Source organism: Phocoena sinus, chromosome 19 (genome assembly GCF_008692025.1).
Source record: "Phocoena sinus isolate mPhoSin1 chromosome 19, mPhoSin1.pri, whole genome shotgun sequence".
Lineage (NCBI taxonomy): Eukaryota > Metazoa > Chordata > Mammalia > Artiodactyla > Phocoenidae > Phocoena > Phocoena sinus.
The window spans coordinates 32,432,785-32,456,614 of NC_045781.1; the positions used below are offsets into that span (position 1 = coordinate 32,432,785).

At 44.2% G+C, this 23,830-nt stretch overlaps 3 protein-coding genes across 23 annotated transcripts in view; 2 read left to right on the top strand and 1 right to left on the bottom strand.

Moving 5' to 3' along the window:
- NDRG4 (NDRG family member 4) overlaps nucleotides 1-3,972 on the top strand; it is a 105,887-nt gene extending 101,915 nt beyond the window's left edge. For 7 of the 9 annotated variants that reach the window (XM_032613463.1, XM_032613464.1, XM_032613461.1 and 4 more), the window contains 2 exons: nucleotides 961-999; nucleotides 1,802-3,972. In XM_032613463.1, coding sequence (XP_032469354.1) covers nucleotides 961-999; nucleotides 1,802-1,956 — 194 coding nt within the window. In that variant the 3' untranslated portion in view covers nucleotides 1,957-3,972. The remainder of the gene's footprint in view (nucleotides 1-960; nucleotides 1,000-1,801) is intronic. The other 2 variants (XM_032613462.1, XM_032613466.1) reach the window with 1 other exon arrangement.
- Nucleotides 3,973-4,889: 917 nt separating this feature from the next.
- Nucleotides 4,890-9,926, top strand: SETD6 (SET domain containing 6, protein lysine methyltransferase). 6 transcript variants are annotated; one of them, XM_032612004.1, is made up of 9 exons: nucleotides 4,890-5,295; nucleotides 5,381-5,525; nucleotides 5,605-5,746; nucleotides 5,872-6,066; nucleotides 6,197-6,317; nucleotides 7,962-8,142; nucleotides 8,288-8,430; nucleotides 8,576-8,827; nucleotides 8,903-9,926. In XM_032612004.1, the coding sequence occupies exons 1-9, from the start codon at nucleotides 4,948-4,950 to the stop codon at nucleotides 8,951-8,953; spliced, it is 1,578 nt and encodes a 525-aa protein (XP_032467895.1). In that variant the 5' UTR covers nucleotides 4,890-4,947; the 3' UTR covers nucleotides 8,954-9,926. The 6 variants fall into 6 exon arrangements, with proteins under 6 accessions (XP_032467895.1, XP_032467894.1, XP_032467897.1 ...); XM_032612007.1 differs by having other exon boundaries at nucleotides 4,895-4,974; nucleotides 5,206-5,295; nucleotides 8,576-9,926; XM_032612003.1 differs by having other exon boundaries at nucleotides 8,576-9,926.
- The window catches only part of CNOT1 (CCR4-NOT transcription complex subunit 1), a 101,413-nt gene continuing 87,418 nt past the window's right edge, over nucleotides 9,836-23,830 (bottom strand). For 4 of the 8 annotated variants that reach the window (XM_032611994.1, XM_032611997.1, XM_032611995.1 and 1 more), the window contains exons 37-49: nucleotides 23,408-23,516; nucleotides 23,139-23,308; nucleotides 22,234-22,486; nucleotides 19,976-20,224; nucleotides 18,833-18,996; nucleotides 18,511-18,628; nucleotides 17,252-17,353; nucleotides 15,965-16,138; nucleotides 14,886-15,035; nucleotides 14,029-14,209; nucleotides 12,367-12,499; nucleotides 11,106-11,240; nucleotides 9,836-10,929 (exon numbers count right to left, since the gene is read on the bottom strand). In XM_032611994.1, coding sequence (XP_032467885.1) covers nucleotides 10,851-10,929; nucleotides 11,106-11,240; nucleotides 12,367-12,499; nucleotides 14,029-14,209; nucleotides 14,886-15,035; nucleotides 15,965-16,138; nucleotides 17,252-17,353; nucleotides 18,511-18,628; nucleotides 18,833-18,996; nucleotides 19,976-20,224; nucleotides 22,234-22,486; nucleotides 23,139-23,308; nucleotides 23,408-23,516 — 2,017 coding nt within the window. In that variant the 3' untranslated portion in view covers nucleotides 9,836-10,850. Of the gene's footprint in view, nucleotides 10,930-11,105; nucleotides 11,241-12,366; nucleotides 12,500-14,028; nucleotides 14,210-14,885; nucleotides 15,036-15,964; nucleotides 16,139-17,251; nucleotides 17,354-18,510; nucleotides 18,629-18,832; nucleotides 18,997-19,975; nucleotides 20,225-22,233; nucleotides 22,487-23,138; nucleotides 23,309-23,407; nucleotides 23,517-23,830 lie in introns of those variants that run through there. The other 4 variants (XM_032611998.1, XM_032611999.1, XM_032612000.1 and 1 more) reach the window with 2 other exon arrangements.

The following is a 23,830-nucleotide window of genomic DNA, read 5'->3' on the forward strand; positions in this document are numbered from 1 at the left end:
AAGGCAGCCAAACTGGGGGTGGCATATCTGAAGACCCCGAGGAAAGAGGGGTGGAACTGGCTCCCTGCCCGCTCCCGACTTCCCCTTGTGCGGGGGTGAGACACTGCTCGTGAGCGCCACCAGCGCACATGCCCCCTTGGTGACACACGTGCATCTCCTCAGTTCCTTCCATCTCTCCCTTGCGCCTGGCTCTCCTCCTAGAAGCAAACTTCCTCTGCCCGAATTTTTCTTCGCCCCAGACCTCAGCCTCTGGAGCTTGGGCCTTCTGGGGAGGACAGGCCTGTGGGGGAAGGCTGGGGGGCCAGCCAGGAACAGACATCCACCCCCCACCCCCAGGGGACCGGGGCCCCCTGCCAGCCTGTCTGTGGAGAAGTAGGGCAGCAAGAGGCCAAGACCCACAGTGAGACCCAGCAGGGGCTCTGAGGCTGGGCGCTGAGCCCAGGAAGTGCCTGGCGGACACTGCTGGGACGGGTGGGTGAGCGGTACTTGTCACGGGGCTGGGACCTATTCTCAGGGCCCCAGGACAAATACCACCAGGCAGCCCGAGAGCTGGGAAGGATTTGGGAGGTCATACGGGCCTCCCGCATTCTGTCCACGGGGAGAGTGAGCCCCAGCAGAATGGAGAGGGTGCTGGCACTAGGTTATAGGCCTTAAAGGCTTTGTGGGCGTGAGCCCCCAGTGCTGCAGCCCAGGCTGGAGAATCGGGGGGTGAGACGAGCACCCCACCCTGCTCTCCCGACTCCTAGGGCCAGACTGACATCAGTCAGTGCTGTGGTTCCTTCTGTGGCCGCTGCTTCGGTGGGTGGGTGGGAGGGGGCTTCCTGAGGCTCTGGCCCTGCCCGCAGCCTGCTCTGTGCCTTCCTCTCTGACCCATCTCGACGCCCTCATCTCGCCGGACCTCCTCTTCACCCGTGTTCTGTCTCCCCAACCCTGCCCCTCTGGCTCTGTCTTCTCTCTTAGTTGCATACTTGAAGGACCGAAGGCTGAGTGGAGGAGCAGGTAGCCCCGCACCCCCTCCCCTAATGCATGGACCGCCCCCCAGCTCCCCGCCACCCCAGGAGCCCCAGCTCCTTCCTCTGTGCAGTGCTGCAGCCAGGCCGCATCTTGGCATGGGAACTTCTTGTGTCCTGCTCTTCTGTGGGCTCTGTCCCATTTAGGGCTCCAGATTGGCTGGGTTTTAGATCAGCCTTGCTTCTAGGTTGCCATGGGCCCCGTGGCTTCTAGCACTCTGGCAGTTGGAACCAGAACTTCTCAGAGGTGTCGGCCCTGGGGTCAGGGGCAAGCCATGCCTGGGCTGGACAGATGGCTAGTTGAGGTCAGGAAGGTAGAATTTGCTTCCTGCAAGTCTCGCTTGTAAAACTCTGAATAAGGGCAGAAACAGGATTTAGGGCAGTCTGGGGCCATCACACCGTGCCCTTCTTTACAGAACTGGTCTCATTCCCCCTGCCCCATAATCCTCTTGAGAGAGGCAGAGTTGGAAATAATGTCCCATCCTTGCTCCAGCTTAAGGACACCCGGTCAGCTGCCAGCCCATTTTGGCCACAGCTCTGGCCAGCTCTTGTGAGGAGGGTCCTGCCGGCCTCCGTGGCCCTCCCGCCCCTTTGGCTCACTCCCTGTCGCTGGCGTTGCATGCCTGGGGCTTGACAGAGCAAGTGTAGAGCCCTGGCTTGGGATGAGCCTCCATGCCTTCGTCGGAAGAACCGGTCTCGCTGGCCGCTTTGCTTGCGTAAATCCTTCTCCCGCCTGCCTGCGCCCGGCCCCGCCTGCTGGTCCTCACCCCCGGTGCCCTCTCTGTCTGCAGTGCCCTCGGCCAGCATGACCCGTCTCGCCCGCTCTCGAACCTCGTCCCTCACCAGCGCCAGCTCGGTGGACGGCAGCCGCCCGCAGGCCTGCACCCACTCAGACAGCAGTGAGGGGCTGGGCCAGGTCAACCACACCATGGAGGTGTCCTGTTGAAGCCCTTGGTCCCACGAAGATGCTCACCTGCCCCCCAACCTGCATCGACGTCCCACTGCCATCCTTGTGCAGCTCATTTCCCCTTTAGTTTATTTTTGCGAGGGCGAAGGGGAGGAAATGGGGTTACTTTTCTTTTGTTTAAAAAGACGAGGGGATCTGTCCTAGATGCTGCAGTGGAACAGTCTCCAGATGGTTTGAGGGGCTCACTCCTCCCCTACTCCCCTCCCTCCTCACCTCGTTAACTTGGCTGACTTAGACCCTCTCTTCCAGTTTTCCAAGGCCCAGGCACGGTCAGGGCAGGGCAGGGCTCCAGGGAAGAAGGAGATTAGCTAAGGGAAGACTTTGAGTCCTTCTCTGGCCAGGATCCAGGATAATATGCTGGATTAAAGAAAGCATGGGTTGACCCCCTCAAGCAGGCAGGTTTGAAGGTGGGATGGGATTTTGAGACGGTAGGTGCTGGGACAGCAGGACCAGTGTCCAGCTCAGGCACTGGCATGAGAACCAGGAGACAGCAGCAGGGAGCACTCAGAGGCAGGAGCCCTGGAGCTCTGCAGGCCCCTTTCCCACCCCCCCGAGCCCCACCATCAAGCACATCTGTTTCTGATTTTAGCACCCGTGACAATCATCTGAACAGTAGCCACAAGGGGGCGCTTCAACCAGACAGCAGTTTTCCTGGTGCTCTGTGGGTGGGCCTGGTGCTGTAGGGCCAGGCAGGTAGGGGCTGAAAGGGGTTTCTCTGCCCAAGGAAGACAGAACACAGAGGACCTTGAGGGCAGGAACCCCACAGACTGTCCCAGCCCACAGTCTGCCGCCTCCTGGCCCTGTCCCGTTTCTGAGCCAAGGCCCTGAGGCAGAAAGTCACCTGGTCCTCTGCCTCTAGGGAGCTGACTAGGGCTGAGGTTAAAGGCTGGGATAGCCTTTGAGTGTTGGGTACGCCTCTGAGAACTTCGTGGTGACTGCCTTTGGAAGCCAGCAGGCAGTGGTGGCTCAGAGTTCCTATAGAGTTCCCCCAGAGACCCCCTTTTCACCCCTAGGTTCCACGGAGGACAACTTAATCAGCAGCAGCATGGCCAAGGCCACTGGAAACATTTCTAGGGAGAGTTCTAGTCAAGCTATGCCAATGTTTCACATAGGCATCACTGAGAGAGTTCATTTGGAGAAAACTGGCCCAAGATAGCAGGACTTGGCTGTCCCAAATCACCATCCTAGCCATTTGGAGTAGGCTCAGGCTGGGGCTTGCTAGGTCCTGGGGTGGGAGGTAACGTTTCCTGAAATGAACAAGGGCCAGGCAGAGGAGAAAGGCTCCCCACACACCCCAGCCCCTTCCAGCCAGCTGAAGCCCAGGGCTGTGCCATATACTTCCTGTTCATCCACCTTACTGGGTAGAATCTCCTGACCTAGGAACCAGAAGCCATTTGTCTCTGAGCCTAAATCAGTTGCCACAAGCCCTCAAATGAGTAAAAAAGAGAAGAGGGGAGAGCAATGAAAAATGCAGGGCTGTGGAGGGTGTGTGTGTGGGGGGGGGGGGGGCTGAGGGGACACCTGCATCCACGTTTCCTTGGCACACATCACCCCCTTCTGTCATCTTAAGCCATTATAGAGCCCAGTGGAGTGTCTGTTAGTTCTATTCACTCACGTGCTTCCTTTGAATATAGAATGTGACTGTTTGAAAAGCTGGTAGAATTAATCCCTTTTATTGTAGATAGCGCTGTGAATCTTGGATTTTTTTTCCCGTGTTCTTTCAGATGAGATCTATAAATATCTATACATTATATATATATGTATATTGGGTACTCCGGCGTGTGGCTTTCCATCGGAGGTTGTGTCTTCTTTGGTCAAAGTGAACTATTAATGGAATTTGTTATTTTCTTCTCTGTACAAAGTGAAGAGCCTACTTTTGTGTATTCTGGTGCCTGACGTCATGAGACTTTGAGATGACAAAATGTAAAACAAAAACCCTTGTCAACGTAGAAAGAGTTAACTGTGCTGAAAAACTAATAAAGAAACTAAGAAGAATTTGAGTATGGTGATGCCATGCCCATCATGAGAAGCTTTGGAAGAGACAGAATGTTTTAAGCTGGTGAGGCTGGTGCTTCTTGGGTTTAGGTGGGGTTGACCGTTCAGAGTGAAGACAGGCATTTCCATCTGTCTCTGTATTTCCATATCTTGTCACATCATCTTACCAATCCTTACATTAATTCCATAGGGTAGGTACTAATTATCTTAGTTTCACAGTTGAGGAAACTGAATTTGCCTTAATAAGAGGCCAAGCTGGGAGGTGGCCTTGACAGTATTTGATTTCAAAACCCAGACCTGTAACCTCTATATTCGTTGCCTCATTTTCTTAAATTTAACGGCATGCTATTTCCCCATGTTTAACCACCATTTCTGATTCATTTACTCAGCCATTTATCCAATAAATAGATATTGAGTTCCTGCTGTGTGTCAGCAACTAAAGCAGCAAGTAAACAAAAATAAGCCCCTCCATGTGCTACGCAGAAGATGAAAAACTGAGCGGGTCTATTCTATCAATAGTTCTGGGAGCCCTGACCACACAACTCCGAAACACTTGCACAAACTGCTCTAATTGCGCACCCAGCCGGCCTCCAGCCAGGCCTTCCCTTCTCATCCAGAAATGGGATTTTGCACTTCAACCGGACTTCTACCCCCAGGGGTTTCAACTGTCACAGACCAAGACTGGGAAGGGTTGTGCCTGGCTCAGACCAGGCTCAAGGCGGCAAGGGGACACATCTTCCTACACCCGGCGGCACGTTTTCTTAACCCAAGTGGGGAGACCCGGCCTCAAGGATGTTTTCAGCAGGGCTTGTACGACCAGGTGCAAACCCCCACTCTTCTTCCGCGTGGAAGTCGAAACGAACATCACCTGGTTCCGGGGCGGGAACATAGGCCCCGCCCCTGAGAGTCCTGCCCCAGGACGCCGGAAGCGCCTGCGCTGGGCTGCGGAGTCGCGGGGCTGCGCGCCCTTGGACCATGGCGACCCAGGCGAAGCGCCGGCGGGTGAGTTGTGGCGGCAGACGCAGGAGCACCCCTCTCCGCCGCGCCTCGCCGCTTCCCCGTCCGCAGCGCCGTCCCGCACGAGGCTGCGCGGCCTGCCGCGGGTCATTTGCCGCACTCCACATCCCCTCCCCCAACCCCGGCCCTTCCTCCGCGCGCGCGCGCGCCGCCGTCTTCTCCGCCCCCAGCGAGCTCTTCCGGGCGGGGCAACGCCACTGCGCTTGCTTATCTCAGGTGGCAGGGCTTGCGGGCAGCGAGGACCCGGCCCCGGTGGCCAGCTTCCTGAGCTGGTGCCGGCGGGTAGGACTGGAGCTGAGTCCCAAGGTGAGTGGGGGGCGGGGTGGATGGAGGCGGGCGCGGCGGGGAAGCGGGCGCGGTCTAGCTCTGACCGGCCGCTCTCCCTGCTCAGGTGGCGGTGAGCCGGCAGGGCACGGTGGCCGGCTACGGCATGGTGGCCCGGGAGAGCGTGCAGCCCGGGGAGCTGCTGTTCGCGGTGCCGCGGGCCGCACTCCTGTCGCAGCACACCTGCTCAATCAGCGGCCTGCTGGAGCGAGGTGGTTACGCCGGCGGGGGTGGGACGCCGAGGCGGGCCTGCGGGGCCGGCCGGGGCCCTAACCTCTTCGTCTCCCTCAGAGCGAGGCGCGCTGCAGAGCCAGTCGGGATGGGTGCCGCTGCTGCTGGCGCTGCTGCACGAGCTGCAGGCCCCGGCCTCGCCCTGGAGCCCCTACTTTGCGCTGTGGCCCGAGCTGGGCCGCTTGGAGCACCCCATGTTCTGGTGAGAGCCGTAGGAGGGGCAGCACCGTAGGTAGCCTGGCTCGAACCGCCCTGCCCTTGGGACACGGGTTCTAAGCGCTAGTCCCGGTAGGTGGTGTGAAGAACTTGGGGGGGGTGTCACTGCAGGCCAGAGGAGGAGCGCCGGCGATTGCTGCAGGGCACCGGCGTACCCGAGGCTGTGGAGAAGGATTTGGCCAGCATCCGCAGCGAGTATTATTCCATCGTGCTGCCCTTCATGGAAGCCCACCCCGATCTTTTTAGCCCCAGGGTTCGCTCTCTGGAACTCTACCGCCAGCTCGTAGCTCTTGTGATGGCCTACAGGTCAGTGAGCGGAGCCTTAAAAAGGACCCTTTTTTTAAGAACTCTATTGAGGGACTAGAAGGGAAAGAACAGTGAACCCCACTCGTCTCTCACCCTGCACTGGGCTTTAGCAAAGTTCTCTCTGTGGCAGCTTTCAGGAACCACTGGAGGAAGAGGATGATGAAAAGGAGCCAAACTCCCCTTTGATGGTGCCTGCTGCAGACGTACTAAACCACTTAGCCAATCACAATGCCAATCTAGAATACTCTCCAGTGAGTGGATCTGTCCCAGTTCTTGTTCTTACGTGCTTGGATGATTGGGCATGTGATTCAAACCGGTGTGTTATTTATGCTGGCCTGGCAGTTGAGCTAAACACTCCATTCTCCTCATACTAAAAATGTGTAGGTGGAATTATCTCCTCCTCTGTGTACTTTGCGTCTTCCACTGAAATCACCTGAACTGAAAACATCTCAAAACCTTACAAGAAAGCTGGGGTTAATCCTCTGATAAACCTTGCACCCTCACTGACTTGGTTCTATAGGTTGGTTGTTCTGTGCAGTGCTAGTGAGCCAAGATTGTTTCTGGGCCCTGTGGACAGCAATCTGCAACAGCCATAGTGTCAATACTTTTCACTAGAGGGGATGTTCGTAAGACCGGTTTAAGATGATACCAAGGCTGTGTTTGTATCAATTCTATTTGCTAAGTGGAAAGTTGCAAAAAAAGATCTAAGTTTATGGGATTAAAAATTAGGAAATGGCTGTTTAAAATAAGTTTATTTTTGTCTGTGTTGGGTCTGTTGCTGCATGCAGGCTTTCTCTAGTTGCAGCATGCGGGAGGCTACTGTTTGTTGTGGTGTGTGGGTGTCTCATTGCGGAAGACGGGCTCTAGGCACCCGGGCTCAGTAGTTGTGGTGCACAGGCTTAGTTGCTCCGTGGCATGTAGGATCTTCCTGGACCAGGGATCGAACCCATGTCCCCTGCATTGGCAGGCAGATTCTTAACCACTGTGCCACCAGGGAAGTCCCTGGCTATTACTTTTATAAAAGCTTGTGTCCATTTGCTGTTCCTACTTTGATCTTGGTTTTTTGGGTTTTGTTTTTGCCACACTGCACAGAGCCCAGTTCCCCCTGCCCAGGGATTGAACCTGGGCCCCATCAGTCTTAACCACTGGACTGCAAGGGAAGTGCCTAATTCTTCATTTCTGTAAAGCTAGCAACTTTTTTGGGGGGCTGTGTCGGGTCTTAGTTGTGTCACGCGGGCTCTTTGTTGCTGTGCCCACAGGCTTCTCTCTAGTTGTGGTGTGTGGGCTTTGTTGCCCCATGGCATGTGGGATCTTAGTTCCCTCACCAGGGATTGAACCTACGTCCCTTGCATTGGAAGGCGGATTCTTAATCACTGGACCACCAGAGAAGTCTCCAAAGCTAGCAACTTTTTTTTTTTTTTTTTTCTTTTTTGCGGTATGCGGGCCTCTCACTGCTGTGGCCTCTCCCGCCGCGGAGCACAGGCTCCATACGCGCAGGCTCAGCAGCCATGGCTCACGGGCCCAGCCGCTCCGTGGCACGCGGGATCCTCCCAGACCAGGGCACGGAACCCGTGTCCCCTGCATCGGTAGGCAGACTCTCAACCACTGCGCCACCAGGGAAGCCAGCTAGCAACTTTTTAAGTGTTTGTGAGATGACTGAGCAAAGATTATGTACTAAACCATGGGGATGACCTTTGACCTTTTAAGTCTCACCACTTTTATTCTACAGTACAGGATCTTAACAAGAACTAAAGGTAGAATGTTGGTAGGTATAGTGTCAGTCCCACCATCACTGAAACTATACCTGCTGGAGGAAACTGTATCCTAGGAGGGAAGTAATCTTAATGAGGCTGGCCTGGGAAGGGCCTGGCCCCAGCTTCTCCCTTCCACCCCAGAATTGTCTTCGGATGGTGGCCACTCAGCCCATTCCTAAAGGCCATGAGATTTTCAACACTTATGGGCAAATGGCTAACTGGCAGTTGATTCACATGTATGGCTTTACTGAACCGTATCCTGACAACACGGATGACACGGCTGACATTCAGATGGTGACGGTTCGTGAAGCAGCGTTACAGGGTGAGTGATTAAGCCTTGGACACTGGTGTATGTCTCCATCCCTGCCCCAGGTGCTCTGCCAATAGTAGTTGTTCCCTTTTTGTAGACTAAAGAGAAATGAGGTCTTGGGTATACTGACTTTCACAGCAGTACTTTCTGTCTACAGGAACAAAAGTTGAAGCTGAAAGGCTCCTACTGTATGAACGCTGGGATTTCTTATGCAAACTGGAGATGGTAGGGGAAGAGGGAGCCTTTGTGATTGGGCGGGAAGAAGTGCTGACAGAAGAGGAACTGGCCATGACACTCAAGGTAAATGCTCAAAATAAGTATTTAGATCTACGTGTGACGAAAGGTGGCATGGATGGAGAGGACACTTAAATGCTGTCAGGACAGGTTGGCTTCTCTAAATCAATTTTGGAAATATGCAAGTAAAGGGCCCCATGGTTGCTTCTAGGTACTGTGCATGCCTGCTGAGGAGTTCAGAGAATTTAAAGACCAGGATGGATGGGGAGATGATAAAAGGGAAGAGGACAGCCTGACAATCACAAATATCCCCAAACTCAAAGCATCATGGAGACAGCTTCTTCGGGACAGTGTTTTATTGACCCTGCAAACCTATGCCACAGACTTAAAAACTGAGCAAGATTTACTCAGTAGTAAGGAGGTCTACGCCACACTCAGCTGGAGGGAACAGCAAGCCTTACAGGTTCGTTATGGTCAGAAGATGATCTTACACCAATTGTTGGAACTGACTAACTAGCAGGTTCCCTTTTTCCTGAAGGAATGTCCAGGAGAAGAACTTTCTGCTAAGCTGGTACACATTGATGCTTGAAAAGAAGGATAATTTGGACCTTTTGTTTTGCATTTCATACTAAATACCAAAAGGAAAAGTAGCAAAACTGTTGTCTAGGATGAATTGCAAGGTAAGAGTGACATGCTGAAGGATTTGGGAACAGTAGATGTGGGAACTGCTGCTTATTGTTATGAACACTAATAAATTTTATAGCTGTTTGGTTCTCAGCTTGATCCAAAGTTAGCAGAAATGTGATAAGTCTGGCATTTAATAACATGGACTTTGAAAGTAGACCTGGTTCAAATCCAGGTCTATTTTGAACAAGTCACTTTCCCTTAGTTAACAACTGTTTCCTGTTGGAGGATTTAATAAGCTGTGTCACTAGAACTCTGAGCAATTGTTTAAATTCCTTAAGCAGCCTAGATGGCACAACTCACCTTTAAGACACCAATGACATTCAAGTCCCCATGTAAGATTTCTATTTAATCTTGAACCTTTTTGTCCTCTCTGGCCATAAAACTTGACAGTCATGAAAGGTAAGGTATATATTAGGTAAGTTTTAAATATATACCTACTCTTTTTCTTTTAAAAATTATATCTAACGTTGTAAAGCAATTATACTCCAATAAAGATGTTAATGTTGAAACACCATGAGGGTAAAGGATGTTTTTAAATGGGCATTTTGAAACTGTTTAATCATAGAAACCTGCTCCAATAATTTTTCACTGTTGGAAAGGAAAAGGCAAACAACACTACACAAAAATCACTTCCTTGTTTAAAGATGCCAGATTGGTAGTGGGAAAACCTACCATTCAGCAAAAGTTGGTGTTCCCCGGTGGCCCCAACGGGAAGGCTGCGTGGTCCACTTTCCTCCTCACCACCAGCACTGGCCGCTACTGAGAAAGGCACAGTGGACTCGTGTGTGTGTCATGACTTTAATGTTCGACTACAGTATGCATACACATACAAGAAGTAGGGAAGCTAAAGCCCAGGAACTAGGAAGGCTACAAAATACAACACATGGACCAATACATTTACAAAACATTCAAAATCCTTACAAAAGGGGCTGTATTGGTCCTTTTGACTTCGTTGTTGTTCAGCTTAGTCTGTATGGCCATTCATTGGGATAATGGGGAAGGGCAATTCATAATATTTGGTTCCTTTCCGCACAGTTTACAAGTTATCAGGAGAGAGATGGGGGAACTTTAGGCCTGGTTTGGCTTCCCTTCCTAAAAAGAAGTGTCTCACAGGGCCCAAGGGGACCAAGGGGATGTGTTCTCCAGCAGAAAAGAGAAAATGATGCTCTGCCAACAGCCAGCTTTAGATTTGGGGAAGAGGCAAAATAAAAATCCACGGGATCTCAATTGTGAACTCTTCCCATGTTTCCTGGCATACCAAATTCTACACATCCACATTTTTAAACAACTTTGTGATTTTCAAGGTCCCCATCCGTATTTTAAAAAAATAAGTCACACAGTATTTAAACTGGCTTTCCTGCTATTCTTTGGGACACCAGGAATGTCAGATGACATGGAGCTATGCCCACCCCCCATCCCCCCAACAAGTGCATGGCATCAGCAGCCTCTTGAATTTATAAGCTGGGAAGTAGGTACCACCAGTTTATCTACTTGCCTTGGACACATTTTGCACAAACCCAAGAAGTTCCAGACAAAGGTTTTCTCTTTCATATATTTACACAAGTTCAAAATGATATTCACAGCATCTTCTAAATGTTGGCCAGGAGTCAAAAAAATGCATTTAAATTTGGAACGTGTCCAAGTAGACAGGAAGCTGGCCCAAACAGTAATTGGGGCAGATACCCGAGACCAAAGGGCCGGCAAAGTCAGGAAAAGCTGAAAGGATCTTCAGCCAGTTTATGAACTTGGTACAGTGGGACCTCCAGGCTGACAAATTTACAACAGAGATGTGGTTCCATCTAACTGGCACCTGTCCCTTCCATTACTTGCTGAGCCTGCTTTTGTCCCATGCAGCACTGTGCGACAGACTGGAATAACCTGAAGAATGGAGACAGTTAACAAGTTTGTGAGAAAACTTCAGGCCTGACTAAAACCTTGCGTCTCATTTTGGTTACTATGGCCTTCTTAATCACCCACCCAAGCTGAAGCCATCAAATGATTCTCATTCTTCTGTCTTAAGAATGTTAACAATTTAAAAATGACTTTTAACTCACTTTTCAATTTCTGGGGCACAGTGTACAAACTCGTGGTTCCAGAACTTAAACGCTGGATTTTTAATCAGCTCAATGAAGGTAATAAGAAGACCCCAAGGATGTGGCCTATTTACAATCAACCGTTCCAAAAGAACCCTGGAGAAGGGAAGAAAAAGTTAGTCAATGCACAGAGAAACATACAAATTCATGACCACTTCTCCATTTGTCTTTTTTCCTAACACTTTTTCCCTGATTATTACACTACATGCAAAAATTGTTAGCTTTACAAAAGGCAGGTGGATTAAGTCTTTTCTATAGAATGGTTAAATGGATTCTAGAATTACATAACGTGGGTTTGAATCCCTCCTCTTCCCATTACTGAGCCTACGAGACTAAGTTAAGGTAAAGGATAGATAATAGATTACATGACACAGAGAAGATAATCGCTTAAAGAATACATACTCAATGAAAGTAAATAGGAAATAAGAATTTTACTACTAGTAGTACATATGTAAATTGGGTGGTTATAATTCTTCACATCCCCTGATCTAACCGATTTTACTTCTAAATTTACCCTAAGGATGTAATAAAGCACAAGAATAAAGATTTAAGTTCGAGGAAGTTCACTAAAGCTTTATATAGTCCACAAAATAGGACTTTTACCGTCTAAACATCTAATAATAAAACACTGGTTAATTTTTAGTATATAAACCTAAGGAATACTAATGCTCAGAAACTACTATTAGGTGAAGGGGCAAGTTTAACAAGTCTGGTCCAGTTTTTTAAGTTTGTGTATATCTCTCTCACTAGGATGTACCCATTTCCTGATCTCCAATGCTGTACATAGTCCAAGCAATCTGCAATAGATTCCTAACTATTGTTAGTAAAACACACGTATGATCCTGTTATTTCTCCTGCTTAAAACCTTCCAACCCAGAGGTAATGACAAGTCTAAGTTCTTTAACATGGCCTTTAAAAGGCCTGGGTGTTTCAGGACTGGTCAAATATGCTGACCCCACCACCTGAGAAAAACTCCTGATCTATCAAAATGCTGTGCCTTTTGTCGAAAACTTTTTGTTTCAGCAGTGATTAATAATTCTCTACTTGTGATTTTTTTTGCATCCATCAGACTAATTATCAGGAGGGCAGAACCATGCCCATTTCGTTCACATTTAAGATGCTCAGTGAACATGGAATGCATAGGGAAAAAAACACTCAGAATTCATAATAAAGGGGAAGAGACTCCATTTAGAACCCTCTGAAAAACAGACCTCTCTCTTACCTTGTGATCTGTTCTTGGATAGCTTCAGTGTTGGCTTCTGCAAAAAGGTAGAGCATGGTGCAGCTGAAGTAGTGAGTGTGGCTATTTGGGTACCGCAGCTGATTTGCAATTGCATTCAAGAAGAGATACCGACCTAGATATTAAGAAAACCCAGCTTAGCGACAATTTGCTCTGAAAGGCCAATGTGAGAAGACAAATCACATTCTGACTGGATGGATTTGCATTTCTGATATAGGTTCTCAAATTATCCTTTGGTTTCAACCAGCGGTTCTCAGGGCCCCAGAGTTCATTTCTATGGGTTTTATTTCACTATTTTTCACATTAAAAAAATTGTAGTTAAAATAATTAGTCTATTTAAAAATGAGACCTACTGCATGTTAATATAACCTGTTAATAAAAAATTTAAGTATTTCCCCCCAAGAAACTTAGAGAAGAGTGTCACTGTTTCACATTCTGCTGGATTCTCATTTCTGCCCTTATGTTCAATCTGTTCCAGTATGGTTATTTCATGTGGCCTCTGGAAACAGTCACTGTACACTTGTGACAACGTGAGTGTGAAAAAAAGCAAATGTCTTTTTATTATTAAAATAGTTTTAACCCCACAGCCCTTCTTCTTTTTTAAAAAATATTTATTATATATTTATTTTGGCTGCACTGGGCCTTAGTTGCGGCATGCATGCAGGATCTAGTTCCCCAGCCCAGGATCAAACCAGAGCCCCCTGCATTGGAAACGTGGAGTCTTACCCACTGGACCACCAGGGAAGTCCCTCACAATCCTTCTATAAGGGTCTTGGGGATAATCCACTAAGGGTTCCCAGACTATACTTGGAGAAATGCTAGTTTAAACTTTATTGGAATAAGTATTAATTGGATTTGGTTGTCTCCCTCTGCTTGATATTACTGAGGTTTGTAAGGCCATCACAGTGAGCTTTAACACTTAAAGGCTATCCACTTTTTTTGTTGGGTTCTGGACGTAATGGTATTCATTTGTGTTAAATCTTGATTTTAAGCTGCCTCAAACCCCCTCCTACAAATAGGCAAGTAGTATATACTCAAAATTAGCCTCTCAAAAATCCATAGTGAAGTTAAAAAAAGTAGGCATCCTCCTGAAGTGTATGCGTGTTAGGCTGAGCAGCACTGTATCGTTGGCCACCACCTACCATACAGAACACCAAAATTGGTAGTTCAACCAAGCAAGATGCAAACCTACAATAGGATTATACTGTGAACTTTTTTGCAGAGCAGGTAGGGGAAGTTCTATTCATTAATCTTTACACATTTAATATTTAACATATTGCCTGGCAAAGAGGTCAGTAAATGTTGGTAAAAGGCAGGCTAACAAAAAAAGTAACATGAGCCTATTTTTAAAGAGAGGCTAGTAAAAAGAACATGTTTATTTTCACACTAAAAAAGAAAAATGCTACAATCATACATACTGAAATATTAACTGATGTGGTAAGGATTCTGGATGATTTTTTTCCTTTACGCTTTGCTGTGTCTTCTACATTGAGCAAATACTATCGAATTCAAGATAAAATAACCAGCCAGACCCATAACCACATTGACAGAACATTCTCTATTGTGGCTTAAAGTATTTTTGGGACCAGACTGTGACAAAATGTGCACAAAACTTGACTCTGAGAACTAGCTGGCTTCACTCACCTTCAGTGTCCAAGTCCACAGCCAGGTTCTGGAAGATGTCCATGTGAGCAGAGTGGGTGATCGTGCTCATTGAAGGTGTGCTGCCCTTGTTGTGGATGTGTGCAATTGCCTGAGTCCCTACATAGAGCACCAGTGCATTAATGAGCTGGAGGTTGTAGCGATTACCAGGCTCATTGGATACCTAAATGAACAAAACAGAAAGCTCCTGACTTACTGTCACAGAGGACTTAGGCATCGGATTTAGGCACCAATATTTCTAAGAACACTTTTTATGCCTTTCATAGAAAAGCTGAACTGTTCCCAATATCCTCTGTGACTTAAATTTTAGAAATCTTGAATTTGTGAGGTTATTTAACAAATACACACTTGCACAAGGGTAGTTGTGTCAACAGAAATGGGATTTCCCTTGGGAAACCAAAGCTTTGACAGTTACCAGCACAAAAATAAAGTTTATAAAGTCAAAATTTGCACTATCTCACTTATAAAAAAGATTTGGAGAGGGAAAAAACGTGGTTTCTTGGTATGGAAAGACTGGAAAGATAATACAGCCTCAATCAATTTGTATACAGCAAATTGAACCAGAATCCATTTACTTAGAAGAGTCTTGGAGTAGGGGATGATTATCAGCAATCTTTCCTTACAGAAAACCAGTCAATTCCCTGGCTGCCTCTTCCAAGGCTATATAGCTTGTCACTGGTAAAATGTATAATCCAGTTAATCTCATCCAACCATTAAAAATGACAATGTGCTTTAAAACCTTTAAAGCAGGTTGAAAAGACTAACTTACAAGAGACCATGCATAGGACTGTGCGTACAAAGTGAAAGACACAACCAAGAGTTTAAGTCAAACCACTAACCTGTAGGTTGCTCCGCAGATCAGACAGAAAAGTGACAGGTGATCGAGTTTTAAGATAGGAATCCAAATCCTTTTTGAACTGGGGTGGCATCACCCCAGTAAAATTGGTGAGAATCCGGGGTGCAATGTTAATTTCACTCAACATATCCACCTGCCACAAACAAATACAAGAATCATAATCAGAAGCATCTGTAGGCCTTAACAGCAAACTGTATCTATGCTAGAAAGTAGTTGGATTGTTTTTCTAAAGTTATACACTTTACATCTTGAAGAGTAATCAATATTTTAAGAAATTTTTATTGAAGTACAGCACAATGTTGTGTTAATTTCTGCTGTACAGCAAAGTCTTATTACTCATTAGAAGAAATAGATTTTTCTAATTAAAGGTACCCATATACAAAATGATAGTAATCTCTCATTCTATACTATTTTCTCATTCTTAAAATAAGGCATGATAGGTACCTTTTGTAGAGAAGTCTAGTTGATACCACTAATTGTGTTTTTCCTGGAATTCGATTTCAAAACAAGAGTACAGAATGAGATTCTTTGCTCACCAAGAGCCCTAGTCTTTGAAAAGATGCCCCAAGCTGAACAAGACACTGTACTTGCTACTTTAAAAAAAAATGCATGTGAAAAGATTTTTAAAAATACATAAAAATTACAATAGCCATGTCAGGGTGGTATGATTTTTAAAAGTCCCTTCTCTCCTGATAATTTAAGTACACAAATCCAAAACACCTGTGAAATATGACATTACAAGTGTCTATTCTGCAATTCTGTGCCACTGGGGCCACCCAGCAAATGACTGGACTGGCCCAATACCTAGGTTGAGGTTCTGTAAATATAGCTAAATTTAATATCAAAACTGAAAACAGCAACTAGACGAATACTGTGAATCAATATTCAGCAGCAGTATCATACTTTATCAGGCTTAATAACATGACAGCTTCCCCCAAAGAGCACCCTTACCCAACAACTTGTAGGTGTGTGTGCTGGGGACAGCAAATACCCCACTTACTAGAGAAAGGACTAAAATACTAAGATGTAACTTGCTTTTCCTTGAACTGTTTAGAACTTTACCTTCAGATTAGGAGTGAATGGGTCTGGGAGCCTCATGTTTCTTGGAAAGGCACTCAGGATCAGATTTCTTAGCTGGATACAATTAGGTGGGATCACATCACAGAATCCATAATGGTAATCACAAAGGAACTCAGGGAAATCATGCAAAAGAACCAGCAGCACCCTTAAAGTGCCCTATATTTTAAAAACAAGAAAAACATTGGCTGTTTCTACATTAAGTAAGAAAATGGGAGTAGCATTTTTACTATTACGAATTTGAAGTAAAAAAAAAAAGTTTTCTTTTTAAGTGTAAATATAAAAGCCAGAATTAATGGCTTCTTGGACAGGAGGCAGGCACGTGCAAAACAGAATGCAATTTGAGGTGGGCAAAGATTTCTTACCCAAGACACAAAAAGCAACAGTAGTTTTGACTACATTAAATTTAAAGCTTCTATCCCTCAAAAGACACATTACTTTTAAAGGAGTGAAAAGGCAAGCCACAAGAGTAGATGTTTGAATATACATCAACAAAGGGCTTATATCCAGAATACATAAAGAATCCCTGTTAAATAAGAAAAACCCAGATAATCCAATAGGAATATGAGCACAAGGCTGGAAGAAGAACATCACAAAAGGAAGATACCCAAATGGCCACAAAAATCTCATTAAGAACTGAAGGAAATGCAAATTAAATCCACAATGAGATCCTACTGCACAACTGACAAAATGACTAAAACGGAAAACAATTTCAAGTATGGTAAGGATGGGAAGAAATAGTAATTCTAATGTGCTTCTGGAAGAGTTAACTGGTATACACATATATGAACGTATGAATGCCTTATGATCAAGTACTGGTTATGCAAATATGTTTGATTTTTGTACTTTTCTGAATATATGTTATACTTTAAAAGCTTAATGATAGAGACATCCCTGGTGGTGCAGTGGTTAAGAATCCGCCTGCCAATGCAGGGGACCCGGGTTTGAACCCTGGTCCGGGAAGATCCCACATGCCGCAGATCAACTAAGCCCATGCGCCACAACCATGGAGCCTGCGCTCTACAGCCCACAAGCCACAACTACTGAAGCCCGTGCACCGCAACGAAGAGTAGCCCCTGCTTGACACAACTAGGGAAAGCCCGTGCAGCAACGGAGACCCAACACAGCCAAAATTAAATATATATATATATATGTATATCTTAATGATAAAAACAAACGTTAGACCTCATATTCCCAGCTGAAGTGTTTGTTTTTAACTGCTTTAAGTGTTAAGTTTTAATTATTTTAATTTTAGAACTCCAAATTAATTACCTTGTAGAGGATTTGCATAGGTTTGGTGAGTTCCACATTTCTAAGGAAAGGCGCTAAATATTTGAATAAATCAATCAGTAGCTGTGCATACATAGGCCATCCCTGAAAGAAAGAAATGTATGAGTCATAATTATCCTGTCAGCTGTCGTCCTGCCACCAAAAACGTTGCCCAAGCAGCTACACTGTGACTTTATTATCTTTTCATATAGCTAGAGAATATGGACATTAGCACCTCTCTTAAAGACTGACTGGCCCAAGAAAGGAATAAGCAAAATTATGGAGATAATGGGAAATGATATTTGAAACAAACTGGCTCCAGAAACTCCAGGATATATAGGTCCTTGCGCCTGTAGCAACATTTTAAATAGGGGGAGGAACTTTCAGACAGAACACAAAACACGTAGCCAACTGAGAAACTTGGGTCTGTCTTCTTAATTTCTTTAAGTCCTGGATCTCAATCATTTATTTTCCCACTCCCAATTCCTCAACTCCTGGCAAATAACCTCATCCAGTTTACAACATGAATCCTCTATTTTCACCCAAACTTGGCCTCCTCACCATATCCCAATTATAACAATTATGTTCATTTTGAAGTAGTTTTTATTCAATATATTTTCCCTCCTCCTGGAATGCACTTATTTGTCAAACAAAATGAAATCCGTTTAAGGATTATTTCACTTTCTGTTTTACTAAACACACAGTATAATTACAGTCTCCTGATCTGAAGGGTCAATCAAGGGTACTTCCTGGAGTACTCATTTGCCATTTAATTGCAAGAAGGGAGAGAAACTTCTCATGCTGTTTATTCACAGTTAAGACTAAAAACTCTTTATTCAAATTTGATCTGAATTTTTCAGATACAGTAGACACGAGCGGTCCTCAACCCTGAATGTGAGAGCCTTTAGTATTTAGAGAACCTGTAAAACTGGCAGGTTTCTGAGTTCCATTACTCGGAGTTTTACATAGCTGTCTACAGAGGTGCTCTAAGGTTTCAACTTTTTTTGAAAATCCCTTAAGAGATTGACATAAGGAGACTCACAACAACTTGGAGAAGCAGTACCCTAATCATTGAGGAATGGCTTTCAGGCAGAGGCAGTCAAGTACTTGTTAGAGCCTTTCTCCACGACTTGACTCCACATTAAATATAAGAACTCCCAACTAAGCCTGAAAGAAGTACAATGACTACTGAATGACTAAGAGTGCTAATAAGTCCCAGGTAGTTACAGTCGTGATCTGTAGGAGATAAACTGCAGCCACACCTTCTGCTGTGGCGTATGTGCCAGCATTCTTGCAATAAATATCCGATGGGAGATCAGTTCAAGCCAAGCATACACAAAGCCAGGAGCTTTGGTAGGCCTCAAGATGTGGAATGTGTTGCTGAAAGAAGAAAACCTTAGTCAGAAGCACAAGCTTAAATATGGTTAAAAAAAAAAAAGAATATAATTAAGTAGACAACATGTAAGCTGCATTATGAATCAACATGCCTCAAATCCACAAAGTTCTACCTCTCAAATTTTACTACACTACAACAGCAGTCCTTAACAGGAAATCCTTAACAGTATTATATTCAACAATACTCACCAGAAAGCTGTAAGTGTCTGGAAATTAATGGTTTCCAATACATGCTCAGGTGCATTGAGTTCCAAGAGCAGCATGATAAAAATTCGATGGTAGGGAAGCTGCTGAAATTCACTTTGCCGAACATCATGATCCTGCAGGAGAACTCCCACTACTATACCAAGGACCTATAGAGCACACAGATTATAGAGCTTGTAAATCACGAAGATAATTCATTTACCACTGTCTAGCCATGCTTTTTTACCTTGCATCGTTATGCCCCACATGAAAGGAAATATAAAATTACATACTGGTAGCCAAAGGGACCGTACATTGGGGTTTGATTTGCCCTACAGAATTTTGCATGGTTTCTTTGAATCTCCATACCCCTGTATATGGAAGTATGCTAGACATATATACTTTCCACAAGTTTTTCTAAAGCTCTAGAAATCAGCATGGTACATCATATTTTATCATGTTAACACAATCAACCTAATTTTTCTGGTCTGACATAAAGGTGACAAGAGGCAAATGATTTATACTTCTCTTTGCATTTAGTAGTTGGAAGGTCAGGTATGCTATTAGGTTGCAGAAATACTTAAGAACTATCCTGCATTCCACTTGATTTTATCACTGAACAGTGGGGGGTGTATGTGAATCCATTTGTAATTATCCGAGACCAAGCTCTAAGTTCATTTTTGCACTATCTTAACATTCAAATTTCCAGCAATTCCACTGCATAAATCAAACAGAAATTCTGCTTTGTTCCTTTTCAGAAAAATCAAGACAACTGCAATGTCACTCATGGTATTTGAGTTACCAATTTTTGTTTATCAATGGACATGTCTAGCCATCTCACTCACAATGATTCTGTACATGGGGGCAAATCTCATACTACCTAATACTTTCTAGTGTACTCATTGCTAAACATTAACATACTGAAAATACGTTATATGTTTTTGTTTTGTTTTAGGGGAGGGGTGTCTTTCAGTTAAGGCACCATACTCTTCCTCTAAAATTCGGTGATTATATTTACATATTATCTATGAATTTAATATCTGGACAGAAAAGGGGATATTACAAAATGTTTTGAGGGCCCTGTAGGGTTAAGAGCCACTGATACAGACTTCAAGTGTGCAAAGACTAAGGCAAGAAAGGATTTCAGACCTTATTCAGCAGATTAATCTTTGTGACAGTGTTGGTGGCCTCCCCTGAGTGCTTTACTAGCAGTGCAATGAGTCGGACAAAGGCATCCAGGTTGTGATAGCACTTGGCTCGGATCATGGTGGGATTAGCAGCAGGATTGTGCTGCTGCTCTGCCTGAGCACGGTAACTGATTTCAACACACATTTCAGTACACAGACGAAAGAACCTTGTTATGAGGTCATCAGTCTTCAGGATTCCTTGCTGGTGCATCTACCAAGGGAACAAAAACATTACAAGGCACAATGAGATAATACACATGAATAAAATTTTAATTTTCATGTAAGAAGTATTCTTTCATTCAACCCTATTGTCACATTTCTGATTCTTACTTTGTAAAAAAAAAAGGCGGGGGGGGGGGGGGGAGGGGGCGGGTCATGAAAATGACTTTTACATTAAGGATCCATGACACATTTCCTTCAGTTTTAAGTTTGATGGGAGTTGAGAGATAATAACATGGCAATTTTTAACAGCAGTCCATAGCCAATAATTTCAAAAGTTAATTATGCAAATTAAACCAACTTTTAATAAACCATTAAGTCATATTAAGACTTTCTGGTCAATGTGTATTTCCCCCAAGTAAGAGATTAAGTTACATATATTTTAGTTTCTCACATAATTTCTTCTAACTGACTTAACCAATAACAACAAAGTTCTTGAAACTCCAACTAGCTGCACTAGGAAAATCAAATAATAATTTATACAGTAAGTAAGTACCAAAGCAAAATGCTCACAGATCATACCTGGCTATTTTAATGTAAATTAAGATAAAGTAGAAAGGGCAAGTTTACTTAAAAGAAAGGATAAAATACAAATTTTATGACATATGATTTGGAAGTGGAGCAGAGAAGTTACTTTGCTAGTATGAAAGAAGAAAAAGAAAGACAGTGTAACAAGCGTTAAGGCTGCAGAGGGAGGAGGTCAGTGCTGAAACCAAGCCCAGAATGAAAACTTGACCATTATCTTGGAAACTTTAAAACAATTTAAATGTCCCTTGATAAGCAATAAATAACACAGCTGAATTGACAATAATATACCCTAGGAAAAACAGAAGGCCAGCAAAGGGACTTTTGTACAATAAAATCTGAAAAACTAAGCGGGGGGGAGAAGAAATGAAGATGGACTGCTATGATCAAGAAGGAGCAGAAAAGGAAAAAAGGAATTCTCAAAAGGATTCAAAAGAGAATAGAAAAGTATAATACATTATCTTTTTCAAATGGAGAGAACAAGAGCAAATAAGCCAACAAGAGAGCTGAGACAGGTGCCACATCCATACCCATGAAATATCAATGACCACAAAAACCAATTGATTTGAAATTCCTCTATCCAAATCAGAAATTAAACTGTAAGTATACAGTAACAGCTTTTCAATAGGGTATGTTTTTATAATTCCCTCGATTCTTTTAAGGGAGAAACTTACTTAGTATGATTTACTAAGAAATTAGTCATCTTGAAAAGTAAATCCAATTCCTGACAACTTCTAAAATTCAAATCAGCTCTTCCACATTCAATTGTCATCTATCTGATAATAGATCTAATTTGCATCTTTCTTTGGTGGCACACCTAAGCTTTGGTCTCAGTTTGAAGAAATACAATGGTCGAACTGCAGAAATAAGCTATTTTAGGTAGATAAGGTACTTAATTTAGAAAATAAAATAAAAATCTCCACCATTTAAATACTTAAGGTTTTTTTGTTTTGAGTTTTATTTTACTTTTAAATTTAAAAAAAAAAAAATTTTTTTTTTTTTGGCTGTATCTTAGGGCTTGCAGGATTCTTAGTTCCCTCTACCAGGGACTGAACCCAGGCCACTGCAGTGAAAGCACCAAATCCTAACCACTAGACCACCAGGGTACTCATTATTTTACTTTTTAAACATGGGCTATTATAAGAACTGTACAGATTAGCCCGTAATCCCATCACTGCTGATTATCAAGCTGGTAAAATTACTATATACATTTGGCAGTTTCATTATTCATTACCTGACCCATTGTACTTTGTAGCTGTGACAACTGAAATCGGACAAAAAGAACTAAAGGGGATGGGAAATGTTGACTTTACTGCTTAGTGACCAATGATGGGAAAATAAATAGTATCAATTTAACAGAGTAATGGTGGTGACATTTTTGGTTTACATGAGTATGGAGGTAACTGACCACAGGTACATAATACTGAGCTTTAATATTGGAGGCATCACACCCTACTTATGTTGAATAAAAAGCACCTTTCTTTCCAAAAGCTCTACCTGTCCAACAAACGCAGAGAAAGCTTTGGTACTGTCACGACCAGCTGCTGCTGAATGGTAGAGATTCACCCATTCCCTCAGAAGATACTCTGCCTTCTCCCTCAGGCCTGGAGGATCATCATACTCTGAGGCTTGAGAGATCCCAGAATGCATCATAAAGTTAGGGCCTCCATGAGCACGATCAATCATTGCTTCATAGTTGGATCGCACTACTTCCATCAGCTGGGGCAATCTAGTACAATAAATCCAGAATGAAAATCAGTCTATTCATGGCTGTGATTTCACAGACATACAGTTGGACAATTTGTTTATTTAAGAGACCACAAAAATGATGATAATTTTACCATTCCCATATTTAAACAAAACTATCCTCGGTTTCTTCATATCTGTTTACTCATGAGGACGTAATATGCAAATGACTGACTTAAGTCACTTCTTGACAACAAAACGATGCCCAATGAAATGGAGCTGATGTTCGTGGTCAAAAAATTATTCACTGCATGCCCACTATGTGCCATGCTTTGTGTTATTCATCTTAATTCTCAACAGTTCTTCAAGATACTATTTCCATTTTATACAAGAAACAGGCTTAGGGAGGGTAAGTCGACTTGCCTAAAATCAGATTTTAAGCAGCAGAGCCAGGCCTTAAACAGAGGACTCTTGACACCAAATCTAGTGCTGTATGTACTGCTCTACAGCAAGAAGGCTTGGCAGCTAGTTAAGCTTTCATATCTCAAGGGACAATATTAGGCCTCACCAAAGCTTACCGTATGTGGTAGGTAAAGCAGTTATATAACAGGTAACGTTACTAAGTCTATACAGTCATTTCTTAAGCTCTTAAAGACTGCTGAATACACAAGAATCCCAAAGCATTTCCTTCTCACCCTTCAGGAGCATTGCCTCTGGAGTGAGCATTAATCCTCATGAGGGTTTCAATGGTGTGAAACAGATCTGCCTCAGTAACATGGGCAACACTCCTTTCATCCACCAGCAGGATTTTTACCAATTGCATAGCAAATGCCACGGCCATGTAGTTTAAACCATTCTCCATTGACTGGCAACACAGAAAGCACAATGTAAGAAAGACAGCACTTACAGCAAACACACTTCCGAACTACCAGAGGTCACCCTTCCTGTTTAATTCCTTCCATACCTGAGCTAGGTGAAGATCATACTGTTGCATATTGACCAAATGATTGCGAATTAGCAACTCCACTGCCTCCACATTATATTTATATTCATCCCGACACTCAATTAGGCACCTAGAAAAGTCAGTATTTCTTTATTCATAAAGTCTTAACCATACTATATATCAGGTAAAATAAAGAGCCCATTTTATTAAATGGTAACTTGTTCCAAATTAAGGATGCCTTGAGAACCAACTAAAAATCAGTTTTCAAGATTCAAAATAACCAGTAAAGAAGGAGAACAGACGACCCAGTGTTAAAACACAAGTTTTGCTCTCGAAGTCTAGAAAACAAAGCATTCCATTTAAAACATTACTTATGAACATCACTTCTATGAAATCACTGAAACCTTTTAAAAATCCATGATCTATCATTTATTCCCCAAAACA